This window comes from Littorina saxatilis, linkage group LG2 (genome assembly GCF_037325665.1).
Source record: "Littorina saxatilis isolate snail1 linkage group LG2, US_GU_Lsax_2.0, whole genome shotgun sequence".
NCBI classification, from domain to species: Eukaryota; Metazoa; Mollusca; class Gastropoda; order Littorinimorpha; family Littorinidae; genus Littorina; species Littorina saxatilis.
The window spans coordinates 24,995,789-25,009,500 of record NC_090246.1 but is presented as its reverse complement, the minus strand read 5'-3'; the positions used below and the strand labels follow the sequence as shown (position 1 = coordinate 25,009,500).

Genomic DNA, 13,712 nt, shown 5'->3' with positions numbered 1-13,712 from the left:
AGTACTCAACGGTCGGCCGTGGGCGGCTGGCAGTTTTCGAGATCTGTCTATCCTATTTAAACTCCTGTTTCCAGTTGAAAATCCTTGCTTTCAAAGGTGCATTCTTCCCAAAGTTTGCCCCCACTGTGCGGTGGATGCGCGGAACATTAAAGTCTTCCATGCAGAATGTCGAGATGTATCGCATATCAGGAGGGGTTCTTGAAGAAAATAGCGTATTCAAATCAATCGTGAAACGACAGTACGATAATGTGAGAGCCTAAGGATTTTCAGAAAAGCCTACGTCAAGCGCCTAGATTTTACACGAACGATAAGGGATCGGATCTGGTAGCTCAGTTGGTAGAGCACTTGACTTGTGATTTTGGGGTCACAGGTTCGAATCCAAACCAGGACGGACACGGGTCAACTTGTATGATGACTCAGAGACGGTATCCGTGCCCTATTCCCTTATAAACGCCGTGGCACGTAAAAGATCTCGGTCATTCTGCCAGAAATGGAAGTGGCTGTTTACTTTTTAACACGAACACGCCTTGGTAACGCGACTCCTTGTACTGCCAGGTTTCAGCTAGGAGGAAGCGAACTGAATTTCTTAGCAATGTGATGATAGTGTATGAAACAAAACAAAATTAAACTAGGACCCCCACCCCCACCCACCCACCCACCCACACACACACACACACACACACACACACACACACACACACACACACACACACACACACACACACACACACACACACACAAGTCAAAACAGGTAGAGAGAGAAAGAGAGAGAGAGAGAGAGAGAGAGAGAGAGAGAGAGAGAGAGAGAGAGAGAGAGAGAGAGAGAGAGAGAGAGAGAGAGAGAGAGAGAAAGAGAGAGAAGTTGCAATTCTTCTACCATAATCCACTTAAACACATTTTAACCAAACCTTTGTAAAAATAATATGTGTAATACTGAATATAACTCGTCGTCATGAATATATGATAGACTTTATAGAATAGTTGCAGTCCCTTGGACAAAGAAACTAAAACAATTGCAATGGTGGAACGCCTAGCTGGAATCACCATTGTCTTTGAAAGCCTGTCGCATTAACTTTCAAAGTTGTGTTTACTTTCCATTTCATTTCCTGAGTTCCTTGCGAAATCCATTAAAAAATCTTTAGCCAAAGGTAGAGACGGTGCATTCCATGTTAAAATTATTTGTCCAAAAAATAATTATCACACAGTTATTCATATCAAGAGAGAAATGAAAACTTTTGAACGTGTCCATAAGCAGTCTGCTTTTTAACGTTCTTAATGTTGTTATTGTTTGAAACGTGTATCAAAGAAAATGAATAAAACACGCTTAAACAAAATGAAAACATTTATTTATATTTGTATTTTGTTTGAGCGACTGCTCAAAATGCAGGACGAAAACAAGTCCTCGTATCAGATACAGCGAGACCCCCCCCCCCCCCCCGAAAAAAAATGAAGAAAGAAAGAATGAATGAAAGAAAGAACGAAAGAAAGAAAGAAAGAAAGAACAACGACGGGACGGAGAGTTTGATTCAAACAAACAGGAAACGAAATAAAAGTAGAAAACAAATAAAATAATTACAGAACAACAGAATAAATACTGAAAGTAAGAGTTGCAAGTACAGTCGCGATCACCTCTCGAATTCGATCACCTGCTAATCATGACCACCCCAAGGGATTTCCGATGAGAGTTTTATTTCTATATAATTCACCTTTTCATAGCAACAACCTGTCTATACCGACGACTTTTGTTGGGTCTTTTGGGCGGTCATTATTGACAGGTGAGACTGTAGTAGAAATGTGGAGAGAAAAAAGAACAAACAGTGCAGCAACAAAAAGGACAGTGGCTTTGTAATTCGGTCACGGGCAGCAAAAATCATTCCAGGACACTGCCTTCAGAAACAGAAGAAGCAGCAGCAACAGAAAGATCAGAAGCAGTACAGTAACACCGTGCCGGTTTCCCTGATCAGAGCGGATAACAGTCAGTATCGGTCGCGCTGGGATGGGGACAAAACCCGTTTGGCCGGTCAGCGAAATAGCACGTGCCTTCTGCTCTGAACTTAGCATGCGGTGCGCGCTCCTGAGCCAGTCGACAGGGGACCTCTGGTGCTGAGCTGAATGGTTAAGACACTGGTTTTGCAACTAGGACAATGGAAAAAAATAAAAAAAAGATTCCCAACGCTTCAAAATTCAGAATAAAAAAAAGGTAGGTTATTGGAACGTGTAATCCATGACAAGACAAAACGTTGCATTCACTGTAATTTGACCCAGCGGACTTTTAAGTGGACAGACATCACAGATTTTTAGGTTTTTATTGTCCACCAGAATCCAGGTTTCCCAATTGCTTCGTTTCCGGCCGATTTATGTGGAGCACGTGATGCGCACAAAAAATATTGGCGGTCTAGAAGTGTCGTCTGCGCAATGATCGCGGCGGCGCCCGCGGCTTTCTTGACCGCCAAGGACGACCGCGCACGTTGTGAGACGTCATTCGTTAGACCTCAATAGGGGTTCCTTGTCGGCAGTTTTATATTACAGATTCAAATTTCGGTTTTGAGCATGACTTTCTTTCTTTCTTTCTTTATTTGGTGTTTAACGTCGTTTTCAACCACGAAGGTTATATCGCGACGAGGGAAAGGGGGGAGATGGGATAGGGGAAAGGGGGGAGATGGGATAGAGCCACTTGTTAAGTGTTTCTTGTTCACAAAAGCACTAATAAAAAAATTGCTCCAGGGGCTTGCAACGTAGTACAATATATGACCTTACTGGGAGAATGCAAGTTTCCAGTACAAAGGACTAAACATTTCTTACATACTGCTTGACTAAAATCTTTACAAACATTGACTATATTCTATACAAGAACCACTTAACAAGGGTAAAAGGAGGAACAGAATCCGTTAGTCGCCTCTTACGACATGCGGGGTGCAGAGAAATAAGGATGTGGAAAAGAAGACTTTTGGTAAGTGAAATAAAGGTGATGGATCCAGTCAGGTAGAAATAAGACAACAAGAAAAGAATTGGAAAACTGCAGGGAATAGTAGGGAGAGTTTTCTTGGAAGGAAATATAGGTGAAAGGACTGGTAAGGCAGAAATAAGATTAAAGAAGAGAAGTAAAGGGGTGGGGTAGCTTGGTGAGAACACTCCCGCCGCGTGAAGGCGACCCCATGGGAGCGAGCATGACTTGAAAAGCACATATTTGGATATAGTTAAATTATATTGATAGTGTATACTAACAGTTTTAAAAGATTGATTCGTCAAAGGCGCCATTTAGGTGTTCTAATGTTGGGCTGAATGCTTAACAGATATTCTTACCTGGACATTCATTCGTTGATTATCGGAACATCTTTGTTGCAGGTTCTAGTTTCGGTAGTGAAGGCGTCGAAGTTTGTTGAAGCTTTTTTTCACTTAGGGTATCGTTTAGGATAACGTCTTTTGGCAAATTTGATTTTGGAAGTCTAGGGATACTCGCTTTACCGTTATTTAGACGCATCTATAAAGATTTACTAATAATTTGTGCTTTGTGACCTTATATTTAAATAAACAAATGTGAACGATTGAACCCGTTTACATATATCCTACTATTCTCTTGACATTGATTTAATTTGTGTACATTGTAATCGTCCGCCAAATGACCATCTTGTACTGTTTTCACGAGCACGCTTATAAGCATAGCTTGGTGTGCTTCTTTGATTTAATCACATGTATGCGGATGTTTTTTATTTGAAATTCCTCAATTATATTGCTTAAACCATCAATGTAACCGACCTGACTCTTCGGCGTGGCTGAAACCCTATCATAAATTATGCAGTGTTTGCCACGTACACATACGTCTGTCACACAAAATCAGGTTAGGATGTCGTGAATCCATAGCAGAATTTAGCAAGTGCCCAACAGCTACACTTTTGTCAAAGGTGGGAAAATAGGACGAAACAAAGATGACATATTTTAGCATAGTTCAGGTTTTTCTAGTTTGTAACGTCTTTGTTTAAACCCAATATTGGTTTGTGTATTCCATGAAGTGACTGAAAGAGTTTATTGCCAGATAAGAACTTTTTTTAGAGACTTACGATTAGAAAGATAAAGACAGTGGTATTACGCAGAAGAAGACATTAACACAAACAAGCGGGAAAGCCAGAAACAAAGTCTCACACAATGGGTTACTTCAACAAATGTTCTTAGAGACTTATTCCCCATATCCCCACGGTCTTTTATTGCTCACAATTCAAACTACACAGAAAGGAACATTCATCAAATACATAAGTGATGAATTTGATTTACAAATGCGAAATAACATCAACATTATCAGGCCGACTTTAGTTGAAGGCATTTGTAATTGGACGCCAAGGTGATACGCGAAATAAAAGTAACCAATTCCCTCGAACATGACAATGAAGCTAAGAAAAGGTGTGTGTGTTTGTGTGTGTGTGTGTGTGTGTTTGTGTGTGTGTTTGTGTGTGTATGTGAGTGTGCGCGTGCGTGTGTGTGTGTGTGTGTGTGTGCGTGTGTGTGTGTGTGTGTATGATTGTGTGTGTGTTGGAGTGTGTGTTTCTGTATGTATTCGTGCGCGCTCTTTACGTGCGTGTTGACCCTGTTCTGAGTAGTATATTTACACCCCCGGTATAGGGGTGTGTATAGGTTTCGCTCGATGTGTTTGTTTGGGTGTTTGTGTGTTTGTTTGGGTGTTTGTGTGTTTGTGTTCGCATATAGATCTCAAGAATGAACGGACCGATCGTCACCAAACTTGGTGAACAGGTTCTATACATTCCTGAGACGGTCCTTACAAAAATTGGGACCAGTCAAACACACGGTTAGGGAGTTATTGGTGGATTAAAATTATACAAGGACTTATACAGGGACATCTTCATGGTCAAAGGGAAATAACCATTCTCACTCAGTCACTGCCACCAACTGAGAAGGTTATTTCCCTTTGACGGGGGTGTTTTTCCTACCTCATAGGAATTTCTTGTTTCTTCCTTTATTCTTCACTATTATTGTTCGTGTTATTTCTCGCTGACAAAAGGGTGTGCGTTGATGCATGGTAAATATCATCCCGACCCCTTGTATGAATGCTTATTCAGTTGACCTACTGCCGATCTGCATTCGTGCCTTCAAAGCTGCCACAACAAATCAAGCGCGATATTTTGTCTAGCTCCATCAATATGGATAACAAACCATCAACAAACAAGCCAGCGTCCATTGTTTCTTTGGTGGGAGGAGACGTCCAAAACAGTATGAACAAAACTCGAGTCCCGAGTCGATAGAGCGTGGACGAGACGTCATCAGCTGGTCCCAGTCCCAACTCCCATGGTGACAGCACCGCCACGTGTCTCGGCTCAGCCAATCAACGGCAGTATGCAAATGAGACGAGGGTCTCAACTTGTCTGCGGGGAGCGGAGGCAGTGGAACTTTCAGACGGGGACAAGGCGCCCACCACATTGATACGCTCTGATGGCGTCAAACAAATTATTACTTGTGTCCCTGGTTCTGGTAAGTTTTTATTTATTTTTCTGACAATCTACTATTATTCAGAGTTTGTGCTCAGAATCATGACTGTCAATGTGAAATGGCTTTCATCCAGATATTTCGTTCGTTTTCTTCTTATCTCTGAGTCGCAAAGTTTTCTATCTTCCCTGTTTGTTGACGGCTTTATTTAGAGTTTTTGTTTTATTGTAATACTGACGAGAAATTTGAAATGAATCTCATACTAGCTGTCTTTTTCTGTTTGTTTTCTTTCTGACTCTGCATCGTGAAATCTTAGTTTCTTACGCATTCTTTATGAGTAAACTGGTAATAGCCCACAAAACTGATACGTTTTTGGCCGCAACCAACTAAATACTTCTTGTGCCACTGGATTGTGTACGGTTTTTGTGTGTTGTTTTCACATTCAATAATTGTACAGAACTTCAGCTTATAATTCTGAGTATAAACTTGATATGGCTTTCATACCGCCATTTGTCTGGGTTTTTTTCTGATTCTGAGCCGTAAACGTGTTGTTTTTTTTACGCAATCGTTACCAGTAAACTGGGAATAACCCACCCACACTGATACGCATTGATGGCGACTAACACACTTATTATGTCTCTAGTTCTGGTAAGCTTATATATAACAGTCTATAATTATGCAGAGTTTTTGCTTATAATTCTAAATACAATTGTTGTTTTTTAAATGATATCAAACCTTACACTTTCTCTGTTTTCTTTCCGTCTCTAAAACGTTACCTTTTTGTTTCCTGAATTTGTTAAAGAAATTCACACGGTCATTGCTGAAAGGCAGTGCTTTTTGTTAATGTACCCTTCAATTGACACCAAAAACCTCCTGTAATTGACAGCTCATGCGATCGAAACCTGCATCAGTAGGAATAGCGTAATACGAGAAATACGCATGGTAGCCAAACAAAATAACCTGTTCTGGATAAATAATTAATTTGATTTTTCATCGAATGTAACTGTTGCCAAGTTGTGCCTTTCCTTATTCAAAAACAAGAATTGTAGGTTATAGAACGTTTAACAATTGACAAGACAAAAACGTTACATTTACAGTACGTCGACCCATAGGTCTGTTAGTAGACAGACAGACAAACACTTATGGTAAAAAGAATGAACTTAAATCAAAATCGTCGATGCATCTCGCATGCAAGATTACATTATCATTACCTCGCCGGCATCTTGCGTGTGTCTGTCTGTGTGTCTGTTTGTTTATATATTGTCGCCATTTTTCTCTTCTACAATTACGCAATAAAATGATTGCGGGCCAAAACAAGCGACAGAAATGTTACCGAACACGCGACAGAAATGTTACCGAAACGGATACTTTATTTTTGTCCACAATATCAGCCATTGAATATGTCCATGTTAGTGTTGTGTAATCTTAGCATAACGGGTTTCACCTACCTTCCTGCACGAACTTCACCGGACAGCTTCATTATGAACCGCACTCAGATTTCAGAGGCAAAGTTTGGAAAAGAAAATAGGTTTCACGGCTTTGTACTGTAACGTGAGAACTCATAAACTATTGTTGTTTGACTGTAACGACATACCAGCTACCAGAAGTATACAACTTATATAGCTTACCTGTGTCTCTGTTTCTATTCCTATCTGTCTCTTTGTTAGTCCTCCCGTCTTGCTCTCTCTCTCTCTCTCTCTCTCTCTCTCTCTCTTTCTCTCTCTCTCCCCCCTCTCTCTCTCTCTCTCTCTCTCTCTCTCTCTCTTTCTCTCTCTCTCCCCCCTCTCTCTCTCTCTTTTTCTATCTTTCTTTATATGTCTCTATATTTCTCTCTCTCTTTCTGTCTCCGTCACCACTACCAACGCCATCTATTCTAGCTTTTTCTGTCAGTCGAAAATGTACTATTTGATGCTTTAAATGTTGTTCTTTTTTTTCTCAGATACAAACATTTCGAGCGACAGAATGTGGCGGTAAGTATTTTTACCTCTACAAGAGAGAGAGAGAGAGAGAGAGAGAGAGAGAGAGAGAGAGAGAGAGAGAGAGAGAGAGAGAGAGAGAGAGAGAGAGAGAGAGAGAGAGAGAGAGAGAGAGAGAGAGAGAGAGAGAGAGAGAGAGAGAGAGAGAGAGAGAGAGAGAGAGAGAGAGAGAGAGAGATCCAATGGCTTGTTTCTGTTTGTCTTTTGTAATGTTATGTGTTATGGAAGGGCCTAGTGGAAAACGAACATATCTAATTTACAATGTTTACACACACGCTCACAAATTAATCCAAAACCAAAAATACTGTAGTTGTATCAATATAATCAATCATATTGGCGATTATGATTCAATCGATTATATCTCACAGCATAGGTAAGAGAATGTTCTAATAGCATACAGGTAAAAGTTGTCTGTTATTTCAAATGCAGTTTGTGGTGTTCTCGTGTTCCAAGGCGAATACGAACACTTGAAATCCAATTTACACTTCGCTGAAATATGTTCGCGGGTACGTCACTATGTTGCCCTAAAAAATAATCATCAGAAACACGACAACGCTTTTATGTGACGGGTAAAGTCAATTAGCCGTTTACTGCAATGTGTGTTAGTTGCATCAGATTTCATCCACACATAAAAGCTGACAGCATGTAATGCGTTCGAACCGCTGCACCTGAATTAACATACTCTGCTTTCGTCACTTGAGAGCGGCGAGCTGTTTCAAATGACTTTTTGTTCGCGCTTTGTGTTGCACAAATCGGTGTGATCAGTTTGGTGTCGACTTACTTTGTAAGCCTGTATTTGCGGTGTCTCTAAATACGAACAATGCTTTAAAACTCAAAACAATGTGACCACGAAAACAAATCCACTAACAAAGAGATTTTATTCTCTCGATATCTGTTGTGGCTTTAACATTTAAAGGAACAATCATACCCGTGGTGACGGTTCGGCTCACCATCTCAGATCTTGCCAGGGTTTTACGTGTGATAGGACCATCCCTCTACTTGGCTATATATCAATCAATCAATCAATATGAGGCTTATATCGCGCGTATTCCGTGGGTACAGTTCTAAGCGCAGGGATTTATTTGTTATTTTATTTTTATTTTATGCAATTTATATCGCGCACATATTCAAGGCGCAGGGATTTATTTATGCCGTGTGAGATGGATTTTTTTTTTTTACACAATACATCACGCATTCACATCGGCCAGCAGATCGCAGCCATTTCGACGCATATCCTACTTTTCACGGCCTATTATTCCAAGTCACACGGGTATTTTGGTGGACATTTTTTATCTATGCCTATACAATTTTGCCAGGAAAGACCCTTTTGTCAATCGTGGGATCTTTAACGTGCACACCCCAATGTAGTGTATACCAATAATCAACAGCCTGGTAGATGTATGTAGAAGTTTGTTGTGAATTGCTTTCACAAATAACAATTATAGTGTCCGATAAGAAAAAGAACACCAACAACAGCAACAACAGAACAAGGATCCCAATGATTAGACGAATTACTTGCACTAGATTCCTTCATAGAATGAAGCAACGTTTCCCTAAACCGGTTTATATGCGGAAATGTAGGAACATCAGCAACCGCTTAGTACTACCGATTTGGATTTCGTTTGACAATTATACGTATGATACTGAAGCTTTGACTCATTAGTTTGTCTGGTTGCCGTGACCAATTTACTCTTACATTTTGTATTTTGCATTCTTCTTGACTATCAAGTACGGTAATATCGGTTAACAAGATACCTTCGCAATCACGATCATGTTTCTTTAAGAAATACATGTATATACCGGTTAACGAGACACCTAGCGCGCTCATTTATAAAATCAATATCTTTAAACACGATGATGTCTCTTTGGGCAATACCGGTTAACAAAACAGCTAGCGCGCTCATTTATAAAATCAATATCTTTAAGCACGATGATGTCTCTTTGGGAAATACCGGTTAACAAAACAGCTAGCGCGCTCATTTATAAAATCAATATCTTTAAGCACGATGATGTCTCTTTGGGCAATGCCGGTTACGAAGACAACTAGCGCGATCACGATCATGTCTCTCTAGGTAATGCATGTACCGGTTAACAAGAAACCTAGCGCGGTCACTGATAACATCTATATCTGTAAACACGATGATGTCTCTTTGGGCAATACCGGTTAACAAGACACCTAGTGCGATCACGATCATGTCTCTTTAAGTAATATATCCACCGGTTAACAAGACAGCTACATGTAGCTAGCGCGGTCACTGATAAAATCAACATCTTTAAACACGATAATATATCTTTAGATAATACCAGTTAAAAAGACACCTAGCGCGATTGCGATCATGTCTCTTTAAGTAATACATGTACCGGTTCACAAGATATCTAGCTAGCGCGTTCACTAATACAATTACCATCTTTAAAAACGGCCATGCCTCTTTAGGTAATACCAGTTATAACGACACCTAGCGCGATCATGATCATGTCTCTTTAAATAATACATGTACCGGTGGACAAGACACCTAGCGCGATCAATGATAAATTACCTTTTTTTTTTTAGGTAATACCGGTTAACAAGACACCTGGTGCAATCACTGATACAGTCAACATCTTAAAACACGAGCATGTCTCTTTAATATGTTATATCGGTTAACAAGACTCTTAGCGCGATCACGATTATGTCTCTTTAGTTAATACATGTACCGGTTAACAGGACACCTAGCGCGGTTACTAATTAATCGCGATCAATGATAACATCATCATCTTTAAAAACAATCATGTGTCTTCAGGTAATACCGGTTAACAAAAAAACTAGCGCGATAACTAATAACATCACCATCTTTGAACACTATCATGTATCTTTAACCAAGCAGTCATAAGGGAATGCACAATGTTCGCTGGTAAAATCCGGTCTCGAGAAATAGGGAAAAAATAAAGTCAAGAGCCGCAGCCATGGCATTTTCTGAAATTGTTGTCACAAGGCTTTGTGCGCTTTTTGTGGTTTCATTGATTTCGATGACTCCGGGTGGGAACGTGGGAACAAGTTGTCGATGCAACACTAAGAAAGGCACACACACCGCAATCCTCGACATGGCCCCCCTTTCACGTGTGTTGACACTCTGTGTGTGCAGTAAACAGTGGAGCTGAAAGTGTCCCGGTTTGTGCAATAATGTTGCAATATGAATTTGCCAAAAGCATATATATATAATTATATCTCTTGAGATTGTGTATGGCGCGAAAACAACCCCAAAACAAAAAGCTCCCTTTTTTCTCTTGTTCTATTTTTTTGTTTATTTATTTATTTATCTTTTTTAATTTTTTTATGGGGGGGGGGGGGAGGGGTACCAATTACCTTTAATTTTTACTGGGGCGGATTAATTCTTTTCTCTTCTCTTTTCTTATCTTCTTGTATCTTTGTTAAAATACAGACGGTCAAAAGTACACTCTCACAAATCATTTTAAAATGTTGTGGTGGACGTGTTTTTTTTTCCTCGGGCATCGCACTAATCGAACCTTTTAAAGATACCTTTCTTCCCGTCTGAACCATCTTGTTAACAGTCAATGTTCTGTGGAGATTGCTTCATAGAGCAGGTAAGAGTAACCTTTCACTAATACACTTTCTAAATATCAACAGCCTATCTGCTTCCTGACATAATCTCGCAGATTGACACTGATGTCAGTTATGCAATCAATGCGAGCCAATAATTATGATACGGTGCACACGACACGAACGCGATTTTCACGTGATCACCGTAAACCGAAAACAACTATCCAACGTACAAAGTAACTGAGTAGCTTATTAATCTATTGATGTGGGTTCTGTACTCATTTTCACATGTTCAAACTCCATTTGTCTGCGTTACGTATAGTGGACCTGTAATTATTTGCAATATTTACAAACGCTCATTTAACTCTGTTTGGTTCATAAATAGGACCTGCGTTTTACATCCATTTTGCCCAAAACAACTGAGTTGTCTGAGGGACACCTGTGTTATTTTGCAAATGTGTAAACTTTTTTTCTCTCCAGTGAATCGTAATCGAGCGGGTCTGCCAGGTATATGCCACTGAAATAAAATTCGTCAATAAACCAAAAATACAATAGAGAAATAAAGGCTAACAGCGAGAAACACACATATTTCATATCCCTGCATTTATTTCAAAACCGGTTTTCTGCATGCTACCAGTCGCTGGAAGAAGAAAACAAATCATTGATTCTACACAGCCGACCCCCTGTGTGTTTGAGGATTATTGAAAACAGTTTGCCTTATCTTGCGTATCGACAAACATTATCGATTGGAATTGGTTCACGCTACTTAAACCTGTCGTATTTCCTTACGCCTCTTCATCTCTGCCCGGCTGCTTTTGTCGTTCTGTATGGTGATGGTGGACACAAATAAATAAAGCACGGAATAAAAGAAACGCAAAACAAAATCGTGAAATGTTATATCGTCCAATTAAGACGTCTCTGTCTGAGAATCAATAATTTACACAAACGTGCGCAATACGCATACGGAATTAAGCTGAACTATGAACTATTTTAACCTGTTTTGGGGTTTGTGGGTTTGATATTGTTTAATTTTTTTCGGGAAAAGTCTTGACATGGTTGAAGATTTATTTTGAGTGTAACAATTGTGTACGCCGCAAATTTTTTAAGAGAAACGTGATGAAAGAAATATCTATAAATTACTTATCTACACTCATAATTATTTTTGCCGTTGCCGAACTCCGCCCAAATTCATCGAATATTATTAATTTACCGCGTAAAGGGCTCATAGAAAGTATTTTTAAATATGCAGCAACGAGCACGAATTGTTATTTAAACTAAGCAGTTTTGTCATCATTTTCACGAGTTTTCTTTCATAACAAGCTGGGTAGCAAAATAATAGTTCAGATGTGAAGAATTCAAATAGTGAATGGGTTTGAGCTTCGGGTGAAACGTGGATTGTCAAAGTAAAAACCAATCAGCGCAAACATTATCAACATTGATTGGGTCTTTGACAGTGAATGTTTACAATCGTTGTCCTCGGAAACACTAACCCAAAGCCGCGATGGTTCCATATATCAAATAAAGAGCTAGATTGACCTTTACTTTATGGTCTAAGGTCATGATTGTAGTTCATACCATAGCCATGGCCGCTAGACTGTATGTGTGTGCAAAATATTGTAGCTCAACCTCTTCAGCCGAAGATGGAAAAAAAGTTTAGAAAGGTAGAATATTTTGTTGCGACGACGTGCTCGTATTAGTCCTTTTTCCTTGAGTCGATTAAACATCCCTCACTGAATGATTGGTGGCATAATGTTAAACATGTTATCTATTCTCTATCAAATGTTCATCACTGTAGCTAAGACACTTGTTCGATAACATCTGCCATAGTTTTAGTACCAAATTTTGGGTGACTTTGGTAAACAATGAAAAACACAAAAACATCCGAAGTACTACTGACACTTGAAATTAAAAGTTTGTCGATCACACGCGTCAAAGGGAATGTACCAAACCTGTGTTCATGTTACCTGCGTTGCATGAAACCATGTGCCGGTTCTGTTGCCTTGTTATGTTGGGAAATCAATACTAAGCATGCAAACAGAAAATGGGAGCGGAACAGTGTTTTGACAGATTAAGAAATACCATTTTACGACACGAGACGTCATCGATTCCTCGTGTTAGAGGTGTTTTGGGTTTTGAAATTAACTTTACATGAAGACAAGGTCACCGCATGGTCGTTTCAGCAGAACCAATTATGACTAATTTTTAAGATCGATTTTGGCTCTTTCCTTATCGATTATCTTACTGCAAAGTAATCATCCAAAACCTGCAACCGCAGGCACACACACAACAATGTGTTTTTGAAACAGGTTTCTTAGCTAGCATTTAAAAACAATATTTTCAATCAAATCTCAACTATACAGAAATCCTCAAACTGCGTGTCCCTGCATCTTGTACGCACTAGCAGTGCCCCACCTCCCTGGGTGGGGGTGGGGGGGGGGGGGGGGTGAGGGAGGGGGGGGGGGGGGGAGGGGGGGGGGGGGGGGGGGAGGGACGACGAGTACCAGAAATTCATGGAGGGGGTCCATCGGCGCACTACGAATGAAGATAGTGGGTCCCGGGACGCAGTAAATATATTTGATTGATTACATCATGAATTTCACTAACGTTATGTGAAACTTATACATTTTGAAGATTATAAATTGTATTAGCATGAAGAGTTTGTTCGGCAACAGGGCTAACCCATTGAAGTTTAAGTGTGTCAAGCGCAAAGAGCATAATTGTAAAGTTATGATGTCGCGCTATATAAATGCTCATTTATTATTATT

General features: G+C 39.9%; 1 protein-coding gene across 1 annotated transcript in view; it reads left to right on the top strand.

Moving 5' to 3' along the window:
• Positions 1-5,375: 5,375 nt before the first annotated feature.
• Positions 5,376-13,712, top strand: part of LOC138958574 (polycystin family receptor for egg jelly-like) — a gene marked incomplete in the record, with an annotated part of 112,216 nt that continues 103,879 nt past the window's right edge. The window contains 2 exon segments of the mRNA XM_070329774.1: positions 5,376-5,478; positions 7,373-7,403. Of these exon segments, the coding sequence (XP_070185875.1) occupies positions 5,440-5,478; positions 7,373-7,403 (70 nt within the window).